This window comes from Felis catus, chromosome B4 (genome assembly GCF_018350175.1).
Source record: "Felis catus isolate Fca126 chromosome B4, F.catus_Fca126_mat1.0, whole genome shotgun sequence".
NCBI lineage: Eukaryota > Metazoa > Chordata > Mammalia > Carnivora > Felidae > Felis > Felis catus.
In genome coordinates, this window is record NC_058374.1 from 90,008,076 (window position 1) to 90,032,287 (window position 24,212).

The 24,212-nt window shown below is 40.4% G+C and overlaps 1 protein-coding gene across 1 annotated transcript in view; it reads right to left on the reverse strand.

Annotated features, from left to right (window-relative positions):
• GNS (glucosamine (N-acetyl)-6-sulfatase) overlaps window positions 1–24,212 on the reverse strand; it is a 56,701-nt gene that overhangs the window by 25,584 nt on the left and 6,905 nt on the right. The window contains exons 3-10 of the mRNA XM_023257195.2: window positions 22,297–22,503; window positions 18,373–18,438; window positions 17,577–17,675; window positions 15,760–15,927; window positions 13,830–13,912; window positions 12,460–12,578; window positions 10,477–10,580; window positions 3,481–3,582 (exon numbers count right to left, since the gene is read on the reverse strand). Coding sequence (XP_023112963.1) covers window positions 3,481–3,582; window positions 10,477–10,580; window positions 12,460–12,578; window positions 13,830–13,912; window positions 15,760–15,927; window positions 17,577–17,675; window positions 18,373–18,438; window positions 22,297–22,503 — 948 coding nt within the window. The remainder of the gene's footprint in view (window positions 1–3,480; window positions 3,583–10,476; window positions 10,581–12,459; window positions 12,579–13,829; window positions 13,913–15,759; window positions 15,928–17,576; window positions 17,676–18,372; window positions 18,439–22,296; window positions 22,504–24,212) is intronic.

Below are 24,212 nucleotides of genomic sequence, written 5' to 3' on the forward strand. Positions count from 1 at the left end.
CTCCAAAATATTTTCCAATGTTTACTGGATAAAACCTGCATGTAAGTGGACCCACGCAATTCATACTCATTCAAGGGTCAACTGCATAGTAATTTCATCCCCATAGTGAAGTGGTTTTTTTCCTAACTAGAAAGGAGACATATAGTATAAAGTTTGTATGGAGAACATTAAAAGATGTAAATTTTCCTTTTACTGATCTATAGATTCAGCAAATCAACCAAAAATCCAATATGAATTTTTTCAGTTAATCTGAAAAGTGGTCTTTAAAGTTTGTATGAGAGGTGGCTAAGATCCTCACAAGGACAATGACAGAGGTGTGCCTTTACAGATTTAATTACACAGCTTTATAACAAGACAAAAATGATACTGGTACAAGGAAAGACACATGTGTGGAACAGAAAAGAAAACGGAGTATTTATAGAGAAAAAAATGAAACTGAATTCCTCATACCATGCCAGAAAAACCAATTCTAGATACACCAAAGACTTCCGTGTAAGAGGGAGAAGTATGAAACTATTCTAAGAAAACCTAGGAGAATTGTTTTTGATCTCGAGGTTCAGAAACCTTTTTATAAACAAGATACAAAGAACACCAACGATAAAAGAGAGGATTTATACATTTAACTCCTGTGTTCTCATATCTTAATGTAGAGCAAGGACAAGTCACAAACAGGGAGGACATCACGGGCAAAAAGATGCACTTCACAAGGGAAGCAACATAAAAAGCATAAATGAAAAAGGATTCACTGATCAAAAACTCAATTAAAAAATGGGCAAAAGATCTGAACAGACGTTTCTCTAAAGAAGACACAGATGTCCAATAAACACATGCCATGATGTTCAACATCATCAGTCGTTAGGGAAGTGCACATCAAAACCACAAGGAGATACCATTTCACACCCACTACGATGTAATAAAAAGATAACAGCAAGTGTTGGCAAGGATACAGCAAATTTTGAAACCTTATACACCGTTGGTGCAGTTGCTTAAGAAATAGTCTGGCAGTTCCTCAATAAGTTAAACATAAGTCACCATACGAAAGAGCAATTCTATTCCCAGGGGTACAGGTATATACCCAACAGACCTGAAAACATCTGTCTGCACAAAAACTTGTACACAGTGTTCACAGCTGCGCTATTCACAGTAGCCAAAAAGGGAAAACCTATCAATTGAGAAATGGATTAACAAATGTGACATATCCATACAATGGAATATTATTTGGTAATAAAAAGGAATGAAATACCGATACATGCTACGACATGATTTCTGAAAGCATTATACTCAGGAAAAGAAACGAGTCACAGGGGCCACATATGATTCTATTTATGCAAAATGGCCACAACTGACAAATCTATAGCAACAGAAAGTAGATCAGAGCTTGCCTGGTGCTGGGAGAGGGAGCGAAGGTGGGGGGAGACTGCTAATACATCTGGGGTTTCTTTTGGGGATGGTGAGAATGTTCTAAATTTAGATTATGGTACGGCTGTACAACTCTGAATATACCAAAATGACTGAACTGTCAACTTCAGTAAACTGTATGAATTAAGTCAAGTAAGCTGTTAAAATGATTCATCTAAAGAAATGCACACACAGTAGTAGGACCAAATAAAGTTTTGGTCTTTTTAAACCACTAGATTGGCAAAAATTAAGCTGTCTGACAGTTTCATATAGAACAAAGGGAAATCACATACGTTGCTGCTGGGAAGGTAAACTGATGACCTCTTTATAAAAATAACTTGGTAATGGGGCGCCTGGGTGGCGCAGTCGGTTAAGCGTCCGACTTCAGCCAGGTCACGATCTCGCGGTCTGTGAGTTCGAGCCCCGCATCAGGCTCTGGGCTGATGGCTCGGAGCCTGGAGCCTGTTTCCGATTCTGTGTCTCCCTCTCTCTCTGCCCCTCCCCCGTTCATGCTCTGTCTCTCTCTGTCCCAAAAATAAATAAAAACGTTGAAAAAAAAAGAAAATTAAAAAAAAAAAAAACTTGGTAATATCTGTAGAAGAGAACAATGTGCAGTTCCCATACCTTGGTATATACACACATGTTCACTGGAAGAAATATATAAAAATGCTCTAACAGCACTGTTAGCTTAACAGAAAGGTTTATCCACTGACAAAACAGGTAATTAAGTTGTGATGCATTCATACGATGGAAATTAGGCATCTGTGAACAACACGTATCAGTTTGGAAACAATGCTGAGTTGAAAAAAGTCCCAGACTACATTCAGTAGGGTATAATTTTTAGAGTGCAAAACAATATCAAAACTAAGGTATTTCGTTTAGGAATATGTACATCATTACTAAAAAATTAAAATCCAGAGAATGGTAACCATGAAATTCAGGAAAAGGATCACTCCCACGGGGCATACAAAGGTAGGTAGGCAGGATGGGGAGAGGCATACAGGGGGATGCACCAGCACTGGGAATACCTGCCTTATTAAACGAGGTGATGAGTTCACGGGGATTTCTTCTATCTCGTAACTTACGTGAGTGACAGGGGCCCTCTCGTATGAAGCATATACTACCTAATAATATGTCGTAACAGGTTCAGGCCAGTAAGAGTCACCTATAATGAGTCACCGTAAACCGCAGCACATTTTAATACTGATCCTCCCAACTTAATATTGATCCTTCCACAGATCCTTAGCTCTGTGCAGTGCCAGACACACAGGAGGTGCTCAAATATTCTTGAGTTAAGTGTGTTTCCTTTAGAATAAATTCCCAGATGGAATTGCTAATGTATTTCTTTTCCTTAAGATTTTATTTTCAAGTAATCTCTGTACACAACGTGGGGCTCGAACTCACAACCCCAAGATCAAGAGTCGCACACTCCACTGACTGAGCCAGCCAGGAGCCTCTTAATGTGTATATTCTGAAGTGAAAGGTCTTGTTAAAGACCTTTAGCCTCCTGACAGCTCATACTGATCACACTTCTGTGAACACAGTCTGAGTAGTTTTTATTTTCTCAGACTTCTGAAAATACTGGGTATAAATCTTTGTAATCTTTGCCAGTATTGTAGGCAATAAAGGCCTTCTTCGGTTAAGCATTTCTTGGATGAGCACTGGAGCAATGTTTTTGCATTTACTGTGGCCATTTCTCATTTCTCCATGAGTTGTTAAGTTACTTCTTTTGCCCACTTTTCTACTGGGATATTAATCTCTGCTTTCTAAGAACTCATCTATTAGGACCAAGTACCCTTTTTCATGTATGTTGCAACTATTTTCTCAGTGTGTCACCTGTCTTCACTTTGTTTATAATGGTTTCTTTTTGGGGCAGTGGGGAGGGAAGGGAGGATACAGAACTCTTTATATGTGGTCCAATCAGTCTTTTAGAAAACTCTTTCCCACCATAGAGAAGAGAAAAATTCTATTTTGTTCCCCAAATTTAGTAGTTTAAGATTTAAATTTTTAAGTCTAAATTTATACACCCTGGAATTTATTTCAGAGTCTTGGCTCAGGCCTGATTGAAGGCTTTATACTCACCAAAATGGGCAATAAAGACATCCCATCCATCTGTGTCTTATTTGGGTTATATCCAGCAATGTCCAAAATAGTAGGACCCAAATCAATGTTGGCAACGAGCATCTATGAGAATGAGGAAAAAAGAAGCAATCTAGAACACAGTTTGTCTGATTTTTCTTTTTTACCTGTAATATAGCTGTTCCCCACCCCATCCAGAAGACAAACAGCATTTACTATTATTATTTTTGTATAGCCTAGACTTACTGAGGTCTACTGACTCACTGATTCAAACATAACTACAATAATTAAAAAACAACAACAACACATAAAGGTTTAATAAGACTTGTAATATAAGCCCCTGGGAAGTTATGTATTTATTCAACCTATACTGTTATTGATCAAAACATTTTTCAAAACTTCTTTGGGACTGCCCGAAGTCTGATGAATTATGAGAAAATGTTGAGCTAATTAATTTATACAAAGTGTTTACAACTTATTTCTATAGTTCACTAAATTTGATTTCAAATGAACTCCTGACATTTTTAAAAGTCTCAAATGTTGGGGTGCCTGGGTGGCGCAGTCGGTTGAGCGTCCGACTTCAGCCAGGTCACGATCTCGCGGTCCATGAGTTCGAGCCCCGTGTCAGGCCCTGGGCTGATGGCTCAGAGCCTGGAGCCTGTTTCTGATTCTGTGTCTCCCTCTCTTTCTGCCCCTCCCCCGTTCATGCTCTGTCTCTCTCTGTCCCAAAAAAAATAAATAAACGTTGAAAAAAAAAATTAAAAAAAAAAGTCTCAAATGTTAAATGCTTTTTAAATTTATTTTTTTATTTTTAGAAAAACAGAGCACGCACGAGTGGGGAAGAGGGGCGGAAGGGGAGGGGGAGGAGGAGAGGGAGCAGGAATGGGGGTCCCGAGCCTGACATGGGACTCAATCTCACAACCCTGGGATCATGACCTGAACCGAAATCAAGAGTTGGGACACTCAACCGACTGAGCCAACCAGGTGTCCCAAAAGTTAAATACTTTTTACCAAGGAGGATATTAGCCCTTTTCATAGTTTCTCAAAGTGATTAACACATACTAAAAAATGTTTGCAATAGGCTGGAGACCACAGAAAACTTATTCCAACAGTGCACTGATAAAAGGTTCCTTAAAGAGCACAGAACTTAAATGTGCTACATAAACATTCTAGAAATTAAAGTTATTGTCCTGCATTTATACCTTGCCTTATTCCTTTAGTTTATTAGACTATTTTCTTTCTGTACACAAATCCTCGTTAGAACCTACACCAGAAGAGTCTAATACAATGGGACCACATATGCAATTTAAAATTGTCTAGTGACCATATTAAGGTGAAAAAAAAAAAGAGGGAAATTCATTGTATATATTTTATTTAACTTGACATTAACAGGTACGTGTGGCTGGTGGCTACTGTAGGGGACAGTGTAGGCCTATACAGGACCTAAGCATACACCTGAAGTCACTTCAGTCACAGGCTAGGAAAACCTTTTAGAATGGTGAAGACAATCCACCATGGAAACTAGGGGCACTAATGTTTACCGAGCACCTATTCTGTGCCAGTATTTACCGTTTATCCTCAATTAATCCTCACCACAACTGTAGGATGCAGTATATTTCCCCCATTTTACAGATGAGAAAATGAAAGAGAAGTAACTGAAACAAAGCCAACAGCTCGTAACTGGAAAAGCTACCACTTACTCAAAGGAAACTAAGTCTTCAACATTGTTGAGAAAACTTAGAGCGTCTTAGGAAAGGCCAAATGGGGATTCCTACCAAGTCAGGAACTTTTAATTTAAAAACAAAACCGAAAGTACAGACATGAAAGGCAAGAAAGCATCTTCAGGGCAATATCCAGGGGCCAGCTCTCCTGTGGCTATGATGGCTCTTGTAGGGCAGACCAAAATGCTTATCTTGGCTGTGAATCATTTAGTGTAATGCTGCAGCTGTCAGAAATTACCACTCAGTGGCAAGCCACTCACGGGAAAGGCAATCCGTATGTTATTGGGGAAAAAACCCACAAAAATGACGTCTCTAGAGATTATACAAGACCCAGTGTAAGAAATACCTTGCCTAATTCCAAGACTCCCAGACAGACTGAACCGCTCTGAACACAGTCAAGAAGACTGGGTATGAATACAGAAAAGATCGTGTCAGGAAAGAGCAGCACCTATGTTACCTTCGGAATCAGATCAAGGCAACAAGACCCTGACACGTGACTAAAAGATCTTCAGTCATGTCTAAAACATAAATGACGTAAAGCCAATTCCACAGGTATTAGTAATAGGACCAAGGCAGTTTCATAAGAAAACAAAAAAAAAGTAAACACCAAAATAATAAAGCCTGTAGAGATATAAAATAGTGACTGCCTGGGGGTGCCTGGGTGGCTTAGTCGGTTGGGAGTCCGACTTCGGCTGAGGTCATGATCTTGCAGTCTGTTGAGTTCCAGCCTCACGTCAGGCTCTGTGCTGACAGCTCAGAGCCTGGAGCCTGCTTCAGATTCTGTGTCTCCCTCTGCCTGTGCCCCTCCCCACTCATGCTCTGTCTCTCTCTGTCTCTAAGAAATAAACAAACATTAAACAAAAAAAATTTTTTTTAAACGATGACTGCCTGTTTCACCAGCAATTGCCTCAAGAACCATCAGCTGTATGAACCGGGGGTGCGGGGCCTCTCTCGAGTGAGTCTGCTCTATGGGGAGACAGGTCTTTTAGGTTTCAGTACAAATCAAGAGTCCCTAAGATTCGGCCCAAGTGCCATAAACACCATCCCAGGACTCTCTGTTCCTAGGTATCTACAATAATCACATTTTTCATAAAAATAATGGACAAATTCTATTACCTTCTAGACTTTTATTTGACTAAGAGGTAAAGAGTCTCAAAATTAGCATACTATGTCAGGAGATGGTAGACTTCTAGTGGAAATGGGAGTAAAGGATTCAACAGAATTACACCTAGCTCTGGTTTTTACAAATAAAAATTAGAATGGACACTATGGACCCATGATCATAATGACTTCTAGAAACATTAGCATTCAAGTTCCTAAAATGGTACTGCTTTTATAAGTATAAAGATTCATTTATGGACTGAAACCAAAAAAGCACTGACAAGACCAAAAGTAAATTATTTCATAAATCACAGCCTCACTGTTTGGTAATGTTCTTAGGTTTGAAGCATACAGACATTCTGATCAAGTAAAAGCTCTGAGAAAATTCTGGGGCATGAAATCAAGGGATATCATGCCTTGCAGCTGCTTTATTTTTTTTTAGCTCTAAAAAAATGACAGTGCTACAGAATTACTGAAAGAAAAAAAATAAGAGGGTTCTCAGGAGGATACATCGGATTTCCAAACAGACATTTAAGCCCTGAGAATCAAGAATTCACGTAGAGTTATCAAGGGAAGACCCAAAGCATGCCAGAGAACACCCCAAATCCATGTAGAGAAAAGCAGTGGAACCATGTAAGAGAGCAGAGAACTCTCCCCATCTTGGGCTGCTTCATCTGGGTTGACGCCTCAACCCCAGCTTCCCTACAAGTATGAAGCCAGGGTGCCACTAAGTTACACCTGAGAATCTTTCACTTACCATCTTCCCGACTTCACGTAGGGAAACAAGGCTTATTCTGTCCAGTCTTAAAGCCATTATGTTGTCTTCTTGACTCCCGGTTCAGTTCTATTTCCCCTGGATCATGCTGGTCATTTTTTTTCCTGCTAACCTTTTTCTTGCTTAAAACCCTTTTGAAGAATTTCTACCACCAAATCTAAAGCTAGATTAACTTCCAGCCAGGGGAGAAAACCTCAATAAGCCAGTCTTTGGCATTCACACATACCACCTGCTCCTGATCTCCCAACAGCTAAGCCCCACTGGTCAAACGTGCCCTGTTTTGGCCATCAGCTTCTGGAGGCTCAGTGTATTATGCCCGACTCAAAACCCTGTGCCACTCACACGGGACAACTGGCACTGAGACAACTATGTTGTCAACACATGATGAACTACCCACCATCTCTGACATTCTTTGTGCATGGTGGAAGCTGAGCATTTCACACGTCTCCAACTACATCTGTCAGCACAGCAGTGCAAGACACACACACACACACACACACACACACACACACACACACACGGATTTTAACCACACACTTAATTTTCAGTCCTGGTTCTGCCACTTACTATGTGACCTTGGTAATTAATTAACCATTCAAGCAACAAGGATGTCCCCCAGTGTGTGTCAGGGCTGGGTAGTCTAAGCTTAGACAGTGCTTCTCTTCTAGGAACTCCCCAGGTAAAAGATAAACTCAGTAGGGTGTGGTAAGTGTGAGGCCAGCTAAGAACATGGGAAGAACACCTACCCCAAGTGGGGGCAGGGGTCTGTAGAGACTTTCCAGACAGGAGTCCAAAACCGAAGCTCTAAAGGACAATTAGTGAGGTGGAAGGGGCTCAAGAGGGGCATTCCAAACAGAAGGAGCAATCAGCCATACAAAGGTGAGGAGGGCAGAGAGATGGTTCACTTAGGAAGTGAAAGTAATTCAGTACAACTGCCACGTTCTGTCCCCTGAACAAGCCAAGCTCATTCTCATATCTGTGCCTTCGCATTTATTGTTCTGCTCAGAATGACCTCCCACAAATCTCTGCAGGACTATATCCTTCTCAACATTCAGGTCTCTGCTCAAATGCGTCCGAGGCTCTCACTAACAAGTGTAGCTAAAGTATCTGGTTCTCCTGCACACAGGGACTTAAGGACTGATCTTCCCTGACTGCTCAGTACTGTGTATCCAAGGCTGCTGGCACAAGAAGATTCTTAAATATTTTCTGAGCTATACTGTAATGGTTAAGTACAGACTCTGGAGCCAGACTGTGATACTTTTTAGCTACATTTTCTTGGGCAAACCATTGAACTTTGTACCTCAATTTCCTCATCTGTAAAAGGGGGATAGCTATATTTCTCATAAGGCCGTGAAAGTTAAATGAGTCGGTACAGCTAATACACTTAGAATAACAGCTGTCACCTACGAAGCATTCAACAAATCATAGTTATCACTGAAATGGTTTTCTAAGAACCAAGTTTCATTTAGACTGCTTAGAGAAGGTGAACTTTTCTCATTGCCACTGTTAACTTGAAGACAACAGGAATGGTTTGTTCAATGGGCAGCTGGTTGTTACATTTCACTTTGTTCTCATTCAGCCTCCTTCCGCACACTGGTTAGAAGTGGCCCCAGTAGCCCTGCTCCTTAGAAATGTACACAGCTGCAGACATGTCCCTGAATCAACTCCCAACATCGAGATCAATAAAATGCTTTTTAAGATTTAATGGTCCTCCAAACTCGCCTATCTCCTTTGAAAAAAGGCCCATGTATAGGGAACTGAATTTGTACTGGGAAGTGACTGGCTTTAGGATTACAGGTCTTAGGAGAAAAAGAAAACTCCAAAGGAAATTATGAAGGCCACTTTACCTTTCTGAACGAATTTCAACAGAATTCCATCTGGGCATTACAAAAGGAAATCAGTGAATTACAGACATTTAAACAAAGTAAACATTAAACCTCCAAATTAAACTAAAGTATCGGGGCGCCTGGGTGGCTCAGTCGGTTGGGCGGCCGACTTCGGCTCAGGTCACGATCTTGCGGTCCGTGAGTTCGAGCCCCGCGTCGGGCTCTGTGCTGACAGCTCAGAGCCTGGAGCCTGTTTCAGATTCTGTGTCTCCCTCTCTCTGACCCTCCCCCGTTCATGCTCTGTCTCTTTCTCAAAAATAAATAAACGTTAAAAAAAAAAATAAAAAAAAAAAATAAAAAAATAAAGTATCTAGTATACCCAGAAAGTCTGGCCCACTTTCCAAACTTAGCTTAAACGATGTATTTGCTCATTTCCTTTTGCCTCACAGAGCTGTTATCAGGGAACAAAAGACATAACTGGTAGAGCTTATCAATTCTTATCTCCCAAGCGTTAGACCAAAGTGTTTTGAATCAGGGTGCCTACAAAGTGTTTTGGATCTAGGAATAAAGTGCCTCAGTATGAGGTACCAAGTTTGGAAAAAGACAATGAAACCAAATGGAAATGGCAACGAAAGAAAGTGGTACATTATGACAGTTCTAGGAAAATCAGTAAAGCAGAAACACATTAGCAAGGAAAAGTCCCACAGAGAGGAACGAAATCCTCACAAGACAGGCTTTCTAGAATGTTCTACTCAAAGTGAGGACAGATCAGCAGCAGACATCGGCTGGGAAGTCTGAAATGCAGAGTCAGAACTTGCATTTTAACAAGGTCCCCAGGGGAAATCTGCCTGAGGAGTTCTGATCTACAGGGTAGTGGGCCCCAAACCGGGCTGCCTCTCGGAATCATCTGTGAACTGAAGAAAAAAAAACAGAGGCTGGGTCTCTATTCCATCCAAGTGAGTCCATTAGACCCACTGTGGATGTTGAACCTTTCACAATTTCAGAGAGTGATTTTGAGGAGCACTGCACGGGAGAGTCACTGTTCTAGGACAAGGTAGAGATTTACAGTCTTGCAGGGATGCCTGGGTGGCTCAGTCGGTTAAACATGTGACTTCAGCTCAGGTCGTGATTTCACGGTTCATGAGTTTGAGCCCTGCATCAGGCTCTGTGCTGACAGCTTGGAGCCTGGAGCCTGCTTTGGATTCTGTGTCTCTCTCTCTCTCTCTGCCCCTCCCCTGCTCGCTCGTGCTCTCTCTCTCTCTCTCTCTCTCTCTCTCTCTCTCAAAAATAAACATTAAAAAAAAAGATTTACGTCTTGAAGGACAAATAAAAGTTATTTATCCTGATATGATGTGTACATATGGGGGTGGGGGGAATACAGTTAATGGAAGGTGGCCAGAAAATAAAAAGGGAAATCACTATTTCCAAGGCTTATAAATACACTTAAAAGATCTTAAGCCAATCAGACTTCCTCCTCATAGCGGGAGAAATCTAATTAGGCTCTTCTCCAGAGAAATAACCTTCTTTTCTTAGGCAAGTGCTACCTGTAAACACCATCATTTTTTCAGGCACCTACCTTGCTTGTCTGATTTGGTTTGATCCCAGGTCCTCGAACCAACAGTGGAACTTTGATGTCAAACTCATACAGCTGTCTTTTGTCTATTGGCAAAGAAAACTGTCCTGAAAACAAAATACATGGGGTAAAGATGGAGCCAGGATCGATGTGTCACTGATTCATTTAATTGACAGTAAGAATGAAAACAACTTTGTCCTACTATTTATGGCACTTTAATGGAAAGTTTACAATCGCTCAGGTCTCTTATTACTACAAGGCAGGAAATGAGCTCATCTTTAAACAAATGTCTCAGGGGACTCGTTGGTCTAACATAGGACATATTCAGCAAAAAGAATGACTGGAAAGTACTGTAACAAATATAATTTATGTATGTTACTCAACCTGACCACAACTGAACGAGGTTACTCTAAAAATTGTAAATAAAGGAACAAAAACATTTATTCGGCCTTTCCTGAATCAATCAATTTCAAGATACCAAACAGCTGATGTGAGGAAGTTCTTCTCTAAGGAATTCCAATTAATAAATGCAAAAAGGACAGAGTTAGGAAGTCAACGCTTTGCAATTTTTGAGAGAATGGATTAAAGCAACAATCATCAATGGAAGCTTCAATCACAAAAGGTTCATAAGAGAGGCTCAGGCTGATACCACATGAGCCATCAATTAGGAGCCTTGCTAAAGTGGGCCAAGCAGACATCCTCATGACGTGATGCAACAGGAAGTACATGTCAGTATCACCAAAGAAAGCATTCTCACTGGAAACGTGAATTTCTATTAAGATGGTAGACCTAATTACCAATCTATGGAAAACGCTGACTAAAGATAAACAAGCATCACAAGACCTCAATTAGCCAGATCTAGAATGTGAGATGTTAAAGAACAAAAAACATTTTTCCCCAATGAATTTAGTGGCAACGACAACCTTAGGGCACACAAAAAATACAGGTAGCATGTGGACTTTGTCTACATCCCAATACATAACAGACCAGTCAGATACACAAACAATTATTGATGTACAGAATCACAATGTCTGAAGTTTTTCCAAAGCCTTCCAAGCTAAAAAAAGAAAAACAAGGGGAAGGTAAGAAGAATTTAAAAAACTGGTCACATGTAGCTAAAAATTGAAGCTGGATAATGAGGGTTATTTTACTAGTCTCTACTTTGAGTGCTTCAAAATATTCACAACAAAACATTAAATGCCTAGGGGCACCTGGGTGGCTCAGTCAGTTAAGCATTCAACTCTTGATCTCAGCTCAGGTCACGATCTCACGGTTTGTGGAATCAAGCCCAAGTAAGGGCTCTGTGCTGACAGCGAGGAGCATTCTCGGGATTCTCTCCGACCCCCGACCCCTCCTGCTTTCTCTCTCTTTCAAAATAAATAAACTTAAAAAAAAAAATTAAATGCCTAATCAATCTGCTACTATGCAAGCAAGTCTCAGGTTAGCAGTTTGAAGTTTGTGAAATTTATACGTAGCACAAGAAGCCATTGGTTTTTAAGAACATCCAAGTGGAGAAAAGGAAAGTCACAGATCTAGGGCTGACTCATATACACTTTTGAAAAGACAAGACATAAAACCACACACACACAAAATCAGTAAAACTTCTTTCACAACTTCACAAGACAACCTTATCTTGGTCTTTCCTCGTAAAATTTCTTACGCCTGTATTCTCTAAGGTCTACTTGCCCTTTAAATCTAGTTCTGTTTCCTACCTCTTTCATAAAGCCTGCCTCTAACCCAGCAAGCTCACTCACCTTTCCCAACTCCTAGAACATCACGTATTTTAGCATATGAAATAGCAAATAATGAAACCTGGTTTTTCCATGCTAATGAGAAGAGCCTCTAAGCAGAGGAGTCCTGAGGACAACACCCTCCAGGCTTGGGCACCCCTATAACAGACCAGAGCTGCCTGCCAGTGCTGCTGACTGGGTGAAAGAGGAAAGGCACCTCATCAAGGTCACAGGAATACCCCAGCCTGCCCCTTACCTGTGTGATAGCCATTGTCTGAGGTATAAAAGATGTATGTGTTGTTAAGTTCCCCGTTGAACTCCAATCTCTTGACTAGTTTCTCCACAAGGTCATCAACTGACAATAAAGTCTGCCACCTGGATGTAAACAGAAGGTGACAATGGGACTTCAGAAACAATGACTGAGGGAATGCTATTTTGCCAAAAGAGAGGGAGCAAAGTCCAAAACAAAACAATACAAAGCCCCCAAACCACACCCCTAAAAAGCTCAAATCCCAAACTTCCTTTCCTCAAACCCCTCACTGGAAAAAACCAGAGATAATTTTCTAATTTCTAAATTAGAAAATTCCAGAAGGGAAAAAAAAAAATTCCAGAATGTAATTAGTTCATTACAAATTTAATGATTTCTAGAGAAATAAATGGAGTTTTTAATAACCAGTTAGCTTTATCATCACTGGTTATGACAGCAGAAGCAACTGGAAGAGAAAATTGTCAATTCAGCACTGATGAATACAGATTACTTCAGACAGACCTATGCTACAACAAAGTTTAAGGGTCTAAACTAGGGGTTGGCAAACCCTGGTGATGGGCCACAGTTTGCCCACTGTTTTTGTTTGTTTTTAAATTGTGGTAAAAAATACACGACATAAAATTTACCATCTTAACAAATTTTAAGGATACAATTAGTAGTATTAAGTATATTCACACAGTGAAACAGATCTTCAGAACCTTTTCATCTTCTAAATCTGAAACTCTGTATCCATTAAACATCAAATTGTTTTTATATAAAGTTTTATTAGAACACAGTCATGCTCATTAATTCACATATTGCCTAGCTGGGCTCCAACAGCAAAGCTGGGCAACTGTGATAAAAACTGTATGGCCTGCCAGGCTACAATATTCACTATCTGGCTCTTCATAGAAAAAGTCTGCTAATCCCTGGTATAATCCAAATACATCTTAAGAGAGTGTAATTGATTTTTAAGAATTGACTTAATGCAATTCCTTGGAATTCCAAATAGCAAAGAAAATACTTTGCTCTAGTCTAAGCCTTTGGGTCTTATACCGATATTGGGCCTGATTCTCACAAAGTGACCTTTCCTTCAGACAAATGGAATTTTTTTTTTTTTTTTTTTTAACCAAATGGCTCCAGTTTGCAATTTTGTTAGTCCTGGGGTCCAAAGACCATCTCCTATACACCTGAATGTAAAGGAATCTCAGTCTGCTTCTGGGGCAGCGGACCCCCAACCAAAGTTTCTCCCATCAACCAGATAAAGTCTACCTTCTGACTTTATCTCAAAGATAACCATGTTGTGCAGTCCCCTGTTCACGGGCTGGTTTGGAAAGATCCTCAAAGACCATCCAGACTGATAAAGTAGCAGCTCTTACCTTTTCCTAAAGGCACTATCTAAAAACTGTATTGAAGAATTAGTCATTGGGGTCTTGGCTTGCCTAATTAACCAGTGCTTGTTCTAAAATTTAAAAGAAAAAAAAATGTTAATACCAAGTTACTACAATTAAATAAACTACCAGAGTTGATAATGAAAAGGACCGTTTTATACTTCAGCAAGGAGGAACACTTAAGCAACTTCAGACTTCCTCTCCCCTGCCCCATGTGTTTGTAAAAACACGTCCTATAGATTATCACTTTTTCTTCAGCTTCTTCCTACTACCACCCTAATGAGAGAAGGCCTGGACTCCTTGTTAGCAGCATTAAAACAGATTTAGTAAAAAAAATACTGAGAAACTACTGGCTAAAAGGAGACTGAATTTGTAACTTTAAGTCTATGCTCTGGGTCTACTGCCCAAACTCCAAAAGGGTAAATATTAACTTTACCTTCCATTAAGTTTTGTCCTCATAAGCCATCATTCTATCACCCCCTATTTTCCTACCCAAGATGATCATCCTAGAGCCTTGGGAAAAATCTCATCATTGCAATTTCCTACAACTTCAAACTCAAATCTAGAGGGTTCTTCTCATTTAAACAAAACACTCACAGTTCTAAAAAACAAAAACATTCCCATACATCATTAATTCTCTCCTCCCTATTCATAAAGTCCCAAGCCACCATCTCCCAAACTACCATCCTCAAAAGGTTCTTAGTTAACGTGTTTGAGAAATGCTATACAGCGTATCGTCCTGCTGGGAATTCATGTTAGAACAGGAATATCTCTGAGAAATCCTGTAAGAGTGACCTATTTAAAATTCCTCAACTTACTTGCTCATGGGAACTTCTATCAACTGCTTTTGAAACAGTCTGAGAATGACTCTCTAGTTCAAAACTCTGTTCTCTCAGCTTTAAAAATCATACTTAAGCATTTGCCTACAATGTGCCAGGCAACATGCTACTCATTTCTAGGTTCTTTAATCCATATAGCAGCTGCATGAGGAATGAGCATGTCCCACTTTAGACAGAAAAGCAGAAGTGAAGCATCTTGCTCATGTTCAGGTCACTTAGCTAGAAAACGGTAATGCTGAGTCTACTCTAAGACTCATTCTGTCTACCGGTTCACAAACAATGAAGATTTCTGGGTAACACACAGGAGGCAGTTGAGCATTTCTGTCTCTGAATCAGTGAACTGCCTATCCCCTGTGCCAAGGAATGTATAAGTATCCTGCATATAAAGCAAATATTTAGGTTGTGGTCCTTAATTACATTCCCTGCTCTGGCTCATTTCTCCATTCAACTTCCCCTTCCAATCATTCTGCACTAAGTCACCCCCTCCTTCCCATGCCTCAGGCCTGATGAGGGCCACCCATAGGAGGCTGCTGCAGGCCTAGCTCAGCCCCAACGGATGTGCCTCAGACACTGAGGAGAACCAGCACAGAAATCATCAGGAGAGTGGGGTGCCTAGGTGGCTCGGTCAGTTAAGTGTCTGACTTTGGCTTAGGTCACGATCTCACAGTTGGGGAGTTCGAGCCCCGCATCGGGCTCTGTACTGATAGCCCGGAGCCTGGAGCCTGCTTCATATTCTGTGTCTCCCTCCCTCTCTCTGCTCCCCCACTGCTCATGCTCTATCTCTGTCTCTCAAAAATAAATATTAAAAAAAAAAAATTAAAAAAAATATTATCAAGAGAGCCTGTAGTCAGGAAAGATGGCATTTCTTTAATATTCCCTGTGCACGCTCCAGCTGCTAACTGCATATGTGGCAGGAAGCTTATCCGTACTTCAGAAGTAAGTTTACACTATCTATTGTACTTGAGACAGGTACAATTACCTTTAAAAGACCTGGAAGGAAAACTGACTACTGGCTCAATGGCTCCCTGACAAGTTACTTATATCGAGTATGGTTTAATTCAAGGATTGGGGGAAGCTACCGTTCCATGGATGTTGAAGTTCTTATTTCTTGGTGCAAAGACATTCTGGAAGGTCTTTTGGTACTGAGGTGCAGCTGTCCAAGGCGAGTGGGGTGCTGGTGTGGAGATCATCATGAAGAATGGCTCAGAGTTGGATTTGTAGTCCAGGAAGCCCAAAGAGATATTAGCCTGAGATACATAAAATCCATCATCATCGACCCTATCCAACAGTTGAGGACCTGAGAGATGCTTGTTCTCAGGTAAACAGGAGGTATACGGTCATAGTCACTTTTAAGCAATCTTAAGAATTTTAACAATCTTAATCGAAACATAACCTATGTCACAGTTACTTACAAGTGTGTTGTTAGAACAAATATTTGGGTTTCAGGCAATACTTATTCAAAAAATGTAAAGATATACCATCCTAAGAAAGGAATGAAGATCCTAATGATTTTACATGATCTAAAGATTGTTATGCTTCCCATAAGAAAAGAAATAGTACTTTGGCCATTCAAGTATTAGCTTATATTAAAACAGCTTAGAGCTTCCTTTGATACCTTGAAGAATACAAAAAGAGTCAACCTAATTCACAACAGTGGGACAGGTGGATCAAGTTACTTTAATCTTATAAAAAATACGCAGAGCGTAGATATCGTAAGTTATGCCAGTGAAAGCAGCTAAGCTGTATGAACAACATTAAATCCAAATACAAACACCAGGTTTTGAATTTATGTTGACTTATATTTTTCATTTGCTTATCTGGAGATACATCACGAAACTGAAAACACCTCACATACATGTTATGCTTTTAATTGTTCTAGTTGAGGGGTGCCTGGCTTAGTCGGTTAGGCATCCAACTCTGGACTTCAGCTCAGGTCACGATCTCACAGTTCGTGAGTTTGAGCCCCGCATTGAGCTCTGCACTGACAGCACAGACCTTGCTTGCGATTCTCTCTCTCCTTCTCACTCTGTTCCTCCCCTGCTCACTCACTCTCTCTCTCAAAATAAGTAAATAAACTTAAAAAAAAAAATTGTTCTAGTTGTTATGTTTTCATTTATCCCCATCACTAAAGTCAAAGGATACTTGACTGTATCGATTTCCTTTTACCATCCCACCTACCTGCTTGAGCCCTGTCAGAAGCCTGTGGTTTCTCCAACATGCCAAGCATACTCCTGCCTCAGGGCCCTCACACTTGTTCCCTCTGTCTGCGGCAACCTCTCTCCTGATCTGCACAGCTCAATCTCACCTCTGTCAGTGTTATCTAAGTAACCCCCATACCCTGCCTTATTTCTCTAATGGGTCACCAAGAGGGACTCTGCTTCATCTACTGAACACATGTTATGCTGGGGTCTCAAATATTTGCTGAATGAATACTCTATGGAGGGGTATCATTAGAAACACGTTAGATAGGAAAGTCCTAAATTCACCCAGTTTCAGTAATTTTGATATATAAATACACAATGCCTTAAGAACTCCCAATCCCTATCTCCCCACCCTCATGGTGAAGCTGCCATCTCATAGCTGGTGAGTGAAACGGGGGTCAAGAGTAAAAACCTCTAAAATAAAACCTCTTCAAAGTAATCTCTATAGTCTTAGAGATTAGCCTTTGGGAAAGGGATTTGTTGCTGGAATTTCAGGAACATTAGCTTTGAGCCTGGCTTATATGCAAAGAAAAATACCCTCAGGAGTTTTTAATCAGTTGGAAATATTCCTTGGCAGTTAAAAGAAGTTATTATTCATTCACATTACCCAATATGACCAAACCCAAAGGTTTCCTAGGCAGAGCCTTCGATCATTCGTAAAACAAACCTGCAAGGACAGGGCTTCAGTAACTCACCAGAACATCTGTCAGGTAGTCCACACTGTAGTTTTCACCATGCTTTCGTGCCTTCCCATTGATAGAGAGGGTATAATTATAGTATTTAGAATTCTTTTCCTATTAAGACAGGAAAGTAAAAGTTGTTATGAGGTCAGCACCCCAAACAAAAGTCAAAATCGTGCTGGGCTAACCTATACTGTTTAATTAGTGATAGGACATCAAAAAAAAAAAAAAAAGGCAATTAAGTCAATACTGAATCGGATTTTACATTATCTCAATACTGAATCGGATTCTTTGAAGTTTTATGAACTACTAACATAGTTTCAGTAACATGTCCTAGTTTAAAATGCCACAAGTAGGTCAGGTAGAACAGCAAAATGTAGTTAAACTCTGTGTGATGCAGGAAAAATATCCTGCAGGGAGTGACTTGTAAATCAACAGACTTTGTTTTAAGGAGATAAAATAGCTACTCATAAACACAAAGCAATTTATTGAAAAATCAGAACTGGGGCGCCTGGGTGGCGCAGTCGGTTAAGCGTCTGACTTCAGCCAGGTCACGATCTCGCGGTCCGTGAGTTCGAGCCCCGCGTCAGGCTCTGGGCTGATGGCTCGGAGCCTGGAGCCTGTTTCCGATTCTGTGTCTCCCTCTCTCTCTGCCCCTCCCCCGTTCATGCTCTGTCTCTCTCTGTCCCAAAAATAAATAAACGTTGAAAAAAAAAAAAAAAAAAGAAAAATCAGAACTAAATTAGACAGTAAATATATTTCACATCTGTAGGGCTGCGTGTAATTGCCAATGACTTCAGTAATCACTCACCAAGGCGTACCAGTAACTCCAGCCCAGAGGAACATGCTCTAGTCCACCTGCATCTGGGGCTCCATACTGAAAAGCAAGACAAGTGGGGCATCAGAAATCCTTAGACATGACCAGATCAGAAAGAAACTTTTATATCTTTTTACTCTATTTTAATTTTTTTATTTTTTATTTATTTATTTTTTTTTTTAAATTTTTTCTTTTTAACATTTATTTATTTTTGAGACAGAGAGAGACACAGCATGAACGGGGGAGGGTCAGAGAGAGAGGGAGACACAGAATCGGAAGCAGGCTCCAGGTTCTGAGCCATCAGCCCAGAGCCCGACGCGGGGCTCGAACTCACGGACCGCGAGATCGTGACCTGGCTGAAGTCGGACGCTTAACCGACTGCGCCACCCAGGCGCCCCTATTTTAATTTTTTTAAAGATGGGCACATTTAATTTTATTAATTTTTTTAAACGTTTATTTATTTACTAGAGACAGAGCAAGCAAGCATGCACCAGTGGGAGAGGGACACAGAGAAAGAGGAAGACACAGAATCCAAAACAGGCTCCAGGCTCCGTGCTGTCAGTGCAGAGCCTGATACGGGGCTTGAATTCACTAACTGTGAGGTCATGACATGAGCCAAAGTCAGCCGCTTAACTGAGCCACCCAGGCGCCCCTAGAAATCTTTTTAAATCAGTGCCTGAAACATGATAGATGTGGGGTGCCCGGGTGGCTCAGTCAGTTAAGCATCCGACTGCAGTTAAATGCAGTTGGATGTTCGAGCTCCGCATCAGGCTCAGGCTCTGTGCTGACAGCTCAGAGCCCGGAGCCTGTTTCAGATTCCATGTCTCCCTCTCTCTGCTGCTCCCCTGCTCGACTGTATCTCTCAAAAATGAATAAACATAAAAACTGAAACATGGTAGATGCTCAATTTTCCCAAACACATAAACCAGTCAAAAAGTAAAGAATATAATCCTAGGAATTTCTGAAGAAGGAGTTTGCAAACTAATGGCCACTAGGTCAAATCTAACCTGCCAACTGTTTTATATGATCAGCAAGCTGGGAGTTTTTTCCCAACCATTAAAAAATGCAAAAACAGGGGCACCTGAGTGGCTCAGCACGTTAAGTGTCCAACTTTGGCTTGGGTCACGATCTTACCATTCATGAGTTCAAGCCCCATGCCAGGCTCCATGCTGACAGTTTGGAGCCTGATTTGGATTCTGTCTTCCTCTCTCTCTGCTCTGTCTCAAGTATAAATAAACATTTAGAAAAAAAAAAAAAAAAACTTTAAAATACAAAAACAGGGGCGCCTGGGTGGCTCAGTCGATTGAACGTCCGACTTCGGCTCAGGTCATGATCTCACGGTCCGTGAGTTCGAGCCCCGCGTTGGGCTCTGGGCTGATGGCTCAGAGCCTGGAGCCTGCTTCAGATTCTGTGTCTCCCTCTCTCTCTGCCCCTCCCCCACTCATACTCTGTCAAAAATAAACAAACATTAAAAAAATACGAAAACAATATTTTGTGACATGTGACAGTTACATGAAATTGAAATGTCAGTGATAATGAACTTTTATTGGAACACAGCTGCACTCACTGTTGATTTTTATAACGTGTATGGTTGCTTTCATGCTACAACAGCAGAGTCAAATACAGGAGTCCCCCCTTACACTATGTCACAATGCCTACGTCCTTCACCTCATTTCATCTCATCACGTAGTATTTTATCATCTCACATCATACCAGAAGAGTAAGTACAGTGCAATGAGATATTTTGAGAGAGACCATATTCACATAACTTTTATTGCATTATATTGCTATAACTGTTCTTTTATTAGCCGTTATTAATCTGTTACTGTGCCTAATTTATAAACTACACTTTACCACAGGTACATATGTACAGGTAAAAACATAGTATATATAAGGTTCAGTACTATCCATAGTTTCAGGCATCCATCGGGGGTCTGGGAAAATATCCCCCATAGGTAAGGGGATGGGGAGTGGGGGCAGAGAATTCTGTCATCACAAAAAAGACATGGCCTGCAGAGCCTAAAATATTTACTTCTGGCCCTTTCCAGAAAAAGTCCACGTGGCTTACACCACAGGGTTCATTTCCTGAGCTACTGATGGCATAGACTGAATACTCCAACTAACCTTGGGGCTCAAAGGCCAAAATGATATTATGAACTCTCAGCCTACAACTTGTGCTGATGATGAAATCTACTTTTGGAGCTCAACTTATTTGAAGAGATGAATAAATAACCATAGAATCATCCCTTTTTTCCTTGACAAGGTTTACTACTGCCTTACATTTAAGGAAGAATCCTTGAGAAATCTTCGTATTTTTTTAAAAAATGTTTATTTATTTATTTTGAGAGAGAGAGAATATCCCAAGCAGGCTCTGCACTGGGGACTCAATCCCACGACCTGTGAGATCATGACCTGAGCCAAAACCAAGAGTCAGACGCTTCACTGACTGAGCCACCCAGACGCCCTAAGAGATCTTCATATTTTAGTGAATTTCTCCTAATTTTATATACATTATATGATCTTTGATATGCAAAGTAGTACATGTTCTGTTTATGTTCCACATCCTTATCTCGATAACCTAGTATCTGTACTTATTTATCATGATTCTTTTTAAATAGACTCTTCTTTCAAACTCACAAGGTTGCAAGTTCTCTAAATTACTGTAGGGAGGGAAAGAATGAACAGAAAATTCAGATAAGATATTAGGATCTCCAGCAACCATGGATAAAGTGTATAAGAAAATACACATCTTTTCTTTGTCCTGCATTCCCTCTTCTAGTTTTACTAGAAGAGACAACCCAAACACTTAAACTATAATTCCTTTAAATTTGAACTCTAAAAGCGAAGGCCAATGTGGTAAATGTGGGGGCCAAGAAATCTGGCCTTGGCAGGCTATAAGGGGTATTTCTCCATCCAGGCGCACGAGAGGCCAGCATATCAACCACATAGTCATATGCTTTAATGGCCTGAATATCCCAGGCTCTGAGTGCTTTCCCTTCATTACTGATCTCTCCACATATTGTTCCCATTTTTTTCAGGTTAGGACATGGGTTGTCTTAAGTTGTTACGATGCAGAAAAGATGGTAGAAGGAAAAAATTCTTCACTTTGATCTTGATAAAGGGGGAAATGTAAACAAAAATGACAAACAGCCACATGACAAGCAAAATTCTTAAAGAAAAAGGGGCAGATGCATCAGACAGCAGCAGTCATGGGACCATTTTTAAATAAATGCTATCAGGCTACTTAAAGGAAGAATTACTGGGGCACCTGGGTGGCTCAGTCGGTTAAGCCTCCAACTCTTGATTTCATCTCAGGTCATGATCTCATGTTCGTGGGTTCAAGCCCTGCATTGGGCTCTGCACTGGCAGGGCAGAGCCTGCTTGGGATTCTCTCTCTCTCCCTCTCTCTCTGCCCCTCCCCTGCTCTCTCTCTGAAAATAAATAAACTTAAAAAAAAAAAAAAAAAAAAAGGGTGGGGCGCCTGGGTGGCGCAGTCGGTTAAGCGTCCGACTTCAGCCAGGTCACGATCTCGCGGTCCGTGAGTTCGAGCCCCGCGTCGGGCTCTGGGCTGATGGCTCGGAGCCTGGAGCCTGCTTCCGATTCTGTGTCTCCCTCTCTCTCTGCCCCTCGCCCGCTCGTGCTCTGTCTCTCTCTGTCCCAAAAATAAATAAACGCTGAAAAAAAAAAATTAAAAAAAAAAAAAAAAAAAGGAAGAATAACTATAGTACCCAAATCATGCAAATATGTTCATGTAAGTAAATTCTTGTTTAATGGGAAGATTAGGAGAAAACATCTACCAAGAACATTTTAACATGACTCAAATGGATACTAATTGAAAAACAACATGCATTACGTTAATTCACATTTGTAAGGCTTTTTTTTTTTTTTTTTAAGGAATAACTAGATCATTTAACATACCTCATTTAAGTACTTCCCTGCGAAAAAGGTCTGATAACCACACACTGATCTGAGAATTGCTGGGAAAGTATTTGGTTCTTGGATCTTCTGCCAAGACTTACTACTGCAGTTTCCCTCTAAAGTGTTGTTAACAACGTGATGATTATGTGGATACTTCCCCGTCAAGATACTGGCTCTGCTTGGGCAGCAAAGAGCACTTGGCACATACTACAAAGGGAACAGAAGCAAAAAACCCAGTTACACAAGAAAGATGGATTTCTTAGCATTTCTAAACAGGATAAAGAAAGCCGCTCAATACTCTAACTTTGAATTTCTAGTTTCCCATGGAATAGAGGTTTTGTTTTTGTTTTTTTAAACACATGACACACTTCAGAGCTGCTTTAAGTCACATAATGGAGACAATAAATCAGATAAAACAAACCAAGAGAACAGATTTCTTTTGCAGTTGGATTCTTGCTGCAGAATAACAGTGATTCTAATCTCATCTGCCAAAGAAATATTTACAAGGTAGGAACCGGGTCTTAACGAAGATAGAGAGTATCACTTGAACCTAATGTAGCTGAGAGGCACAGGTTCAGTTTTCAGGATAATCTGTAGTTTTATACATTTCCTGTGTCACTTAAGACACTGGACATAGTTTTTCTGCTCTAATTCTATTTCTGTTAGCACCTATCATCAATAAATTTAGCCCACTGTACCCGATATTTGTATAGGTCTTAGTACACATCACCAAGCCACTTTACAGAGAGTTAATACTAGCCTATACTCGCACCAGCAGGGAAGGAATGCTCATCCAAGCACACCCTTGCCAAAATTACATATTATCTCTTTTAAATTTTTTTTTTCAACATTTATTTATTTTTTTGGGACAGAGAGAGACAGAGCATGAACGGGGGAGGGGCAGAGAGAGAGGGAGACACAGAATCGGAAACAGGCTCCAGGCTCCGAGCCATCAGCCCAGAGCCCGACGCGGGGCTCGAACTCACGGACCGCGAGATCGTGACCTGACTGAAGTCGGAGGCTTAACCGACTGTGCCACCCAGGCGCCCCACATATTATCTCTTTTAAATACTCAGCATTTCTTTGGCCTTTCAAATTGGATTTGGCATTTTTAAGTACTGGTGAGGATGAACATTCTCCACATGCATACTGACCAATTATGTTTACGTGAATGATTTGTTCACGAGCTTTGCACATTTTTTTCCTCCTGGGGCATGAGCTTGTTACATAAAATTTGAGTTGAGGAAGGATTCAGTCACATTACAAATACATACTTGCCATTTTTTACTTTTGCCTTTTAATTTTGTTAGATATTTGACTTCTGCAATCTTTACATTGGCAACCCTTGGATTCCTTTCCCATTTTTGTTTGCTGACCTATTTTTTGGCCAATGTCACACTGTTTACTCTATCTTCATATTTCATTTTATTATCTGGAAGAGCAATTTCTTCCTTTAAGAAATTACCTTGATTGTTCTAACCTACTTATACTTCCAGATAAATCTGAAATCCTTTTATTCAACCTAAAAAAAATCTTGTTGGGATTCTGATCAGAATAAATTAATCTTGTGTCTTCCCACAGAAAATGATGGGTGTATCTACATATTAAAGATTTTTATTATACCACTCATGAAGTTCTGTACCTTTATTTATATAGGTCTTAACTATTACTGGCCACCAACAGCTATTCCTAGAGTCTGCTATATGAATGGGATCTTTTCTCTCTCCTCCCCAGTACTTCTCTAACTGGTTATACAGAAGAAAGTTATTTTTGTTTTTTCATTTCTATTTTACCAAACTCAATTAACTTAAAAAGTTTTCCAACAGTTCCATGTTTTCTAGGTAAAAAATCCAAAGTGGAAATAATAATTTTGTCTTTTCCAGTCTTCCAATTAATTCCACAAGATACCCATGACC